General features: G+C 60.7%; 1 protein-coding gene across 1 annotated transcript in view; it reads right to left on the bottom strand.

Annotated features, from left to right (window-relative positions):
• LOC105522889 (mastin-like) overlaps window positions 1-1,939 on the bottom strand; it is a 30,937-nt gene that overhangs the window by 24,216 nt on the left and 4,782 nt on the right. The window contains exons 7-8 of the mRNA XM_011957500.1: window positions 1,239-1,411; window positions 1,045-1,144 (exon numbers count right to left, since the gene is read on the bottom strand). Coding sequence (XP_011812890.1) covers window positions 1,045-1,144; window positions 1,239-1,411 — 273 coding nt within the window. The remainder of the gene's footprint in view (window positions 1-1,044; window positions 1,145-1,238; window positions 1,412-1,939) is intronic.

Below are 1,939 nucleotides of genomic sequence, written 5' to 3'. Positions count from 1 at the left end.
AGAGAGCACCACTGTGGCCTCTGAATCCCAGGACTGGAGCTTGGAAGGGCTCCCAGAGCAAACGCCACAGCCCACAGCATGGACCACAGATTGTAGGGATGGGAGCCCTGAGCCAAGTTCCAGGGAGATGGGGGCAGAACCAAGCCCTGCCCCCCAGGTGGCCCTGACCCTCTTGCAGGCAGGAATGAAGCTGAGGCGCTTGACGCTGGAGCCTGGGCACATCCCTGTGACCCTGTCATTTCCCGGCCCCCCGGGGTAGCCTGCCTCAGCGTCACCGTCCAGCCCAAGCAGCTCCCACTGGTTAAGCCCCTCAGATGGTCCAGGGACACCCGGGACCCCACTCCCAGGCTGTTCCAGTGCACCCTACAGCCGTCCCCACTGCCGGCGACACCGCGCCCATGCAGTCTGTGGACACAGCTCCCTCCCTCCCGCTGTGGAAGCCACCACTTTATCCAACTGGAACCTAAGGCCTGGCCCAGGGTAGACCATTGCCAACAAAGAGGGAGAGGGGAGAGGGGAGGGAAGGAGCAGGGAAGTGCCAGCCAGGATGAGCCCCCACAGCACCCTGGAACCCCCACTGCCCACACCCAGCTCCATGCTGCCCCGAGGAAGGGCCCGAGCTTACAGACCCCAAGGGAAGCCCCCCACCCCGTGGACAAATGCACTCGGACACACGGAGGCTGCTTTACGCACAGTTTAATCAGAGTCAAGCAAGGGCCAGGCCCGGCAGGAGGCAGGAGAGCCGGTGCCTCTGCTCCCCACGCACACCGCCTTCCTGGAGACACCAGCCTGCAGAAGCGCCCAGGCCTCTCCCTCGAGAAGGACGGGACGTGGATGAGAGACAGGAAAGGGCAGCAGAAATGTGGGTCCCAGGCGGAGGACCACTGGGTGCCAAGATAGTGAGGCTGGAACTGGGGAGGGGCGGAGGGCGTCCACAAGGAAGGCGGGGTCTCCTCCGTCAGGTGAACACCCCTGCAGCCCCAGGGAAGGGAGGGACGTGCTGGTGGATCCAGGACATGTAGCTCATCACGCGGGCGTACACACCAGGGATGTGGCCGTGATCGCAGAAGGTGCCCCAGCTCGCCACCCCCACCCGGACCCAGGTGCAGTTCCACCGGCACACGAGGGGGCCCCCGGTGTCACCCTGTGGGGAGAGACGGCGCTCAGCAAGGGCTCCCCATGTGCCTCCCCATGTGTCCCCACCAGGAGGGGACAGACAGGTGGGTCTGGGGTCTCACCAGGCAGGAGCCGTGGTTCCCATCCCCGGCACACAGCATGTCGTCCTTGATGAGCTGCTTAGACAGCTCAGTGTGGTTGGAAGGAAAGCAGCGGCAATAGATCTGGTTACAGAGAACGTTGCTCCTGACCTTCACCCTCAGCTCCCACAAGCTGAGGGGCCAGGGCAGTGGTTCTGCAAGGAGAGGCGTGGTGAGGCTCAGGGGCCTGGTGGGGACAAGGCTGCAGGTTCTCATTGTGTCCAGAGCTGAGGCATACTATTCACTCAGAGCTGGGCCTTCCCTGGCCAGGGGGTGAGCCCCAAGGCTGCAGTCCTGGGCACAGGAGCCCGGAACCACAGGATTCACTCTTAGAAATGACTAGGAGCCGGGCGCTTTGGCCCACACCTATAACCCTAGCACTTTGGGAGGCCAAGGTCGGAGGATCACTTGAGCCCAGGAGTTCAAGACCAGCCTGGCCAACATGGTGAAATCGCATCTCTACTAAAGCTACAAAAATTAGCCGAGGGTGGTGGCTGACACCTGTAATCCCAGCTACTCAGGAGGCTGAGGCAAGAGAATCACTTGAGCCCAGAAGGCGGAGGTTGCAGTGAGTCGAGATCACACTACTGCACTCCAGCCTGGATGACAGAGAGAGACTCTGTCTCAAATAAAATAAAGTAAAAATAAAACAAAATAAAATAAAATAAAATAAAATAAAATAA

Source organism: Colobus angolensis, unplaced genomic scaffold (assembly GCF_000951035.1).
Source record: "Colobus angolensis palliatus isolate OR3802 unplaced genomic scaffold, Cang.pa_1.0 Scaffold443, whole genome shotgun sequence".
In the NCBI taxonomy this organism is placed as follows: domain Eukaryota; kingdom Metazoa; phylum Chordata; class Mammalia; order Primates; family Cercopithecidae; genus Colobus; species Colobus angolensis.
This window is presented reverse-complemented; position numbering and strand designations above follow the sequence as displayed.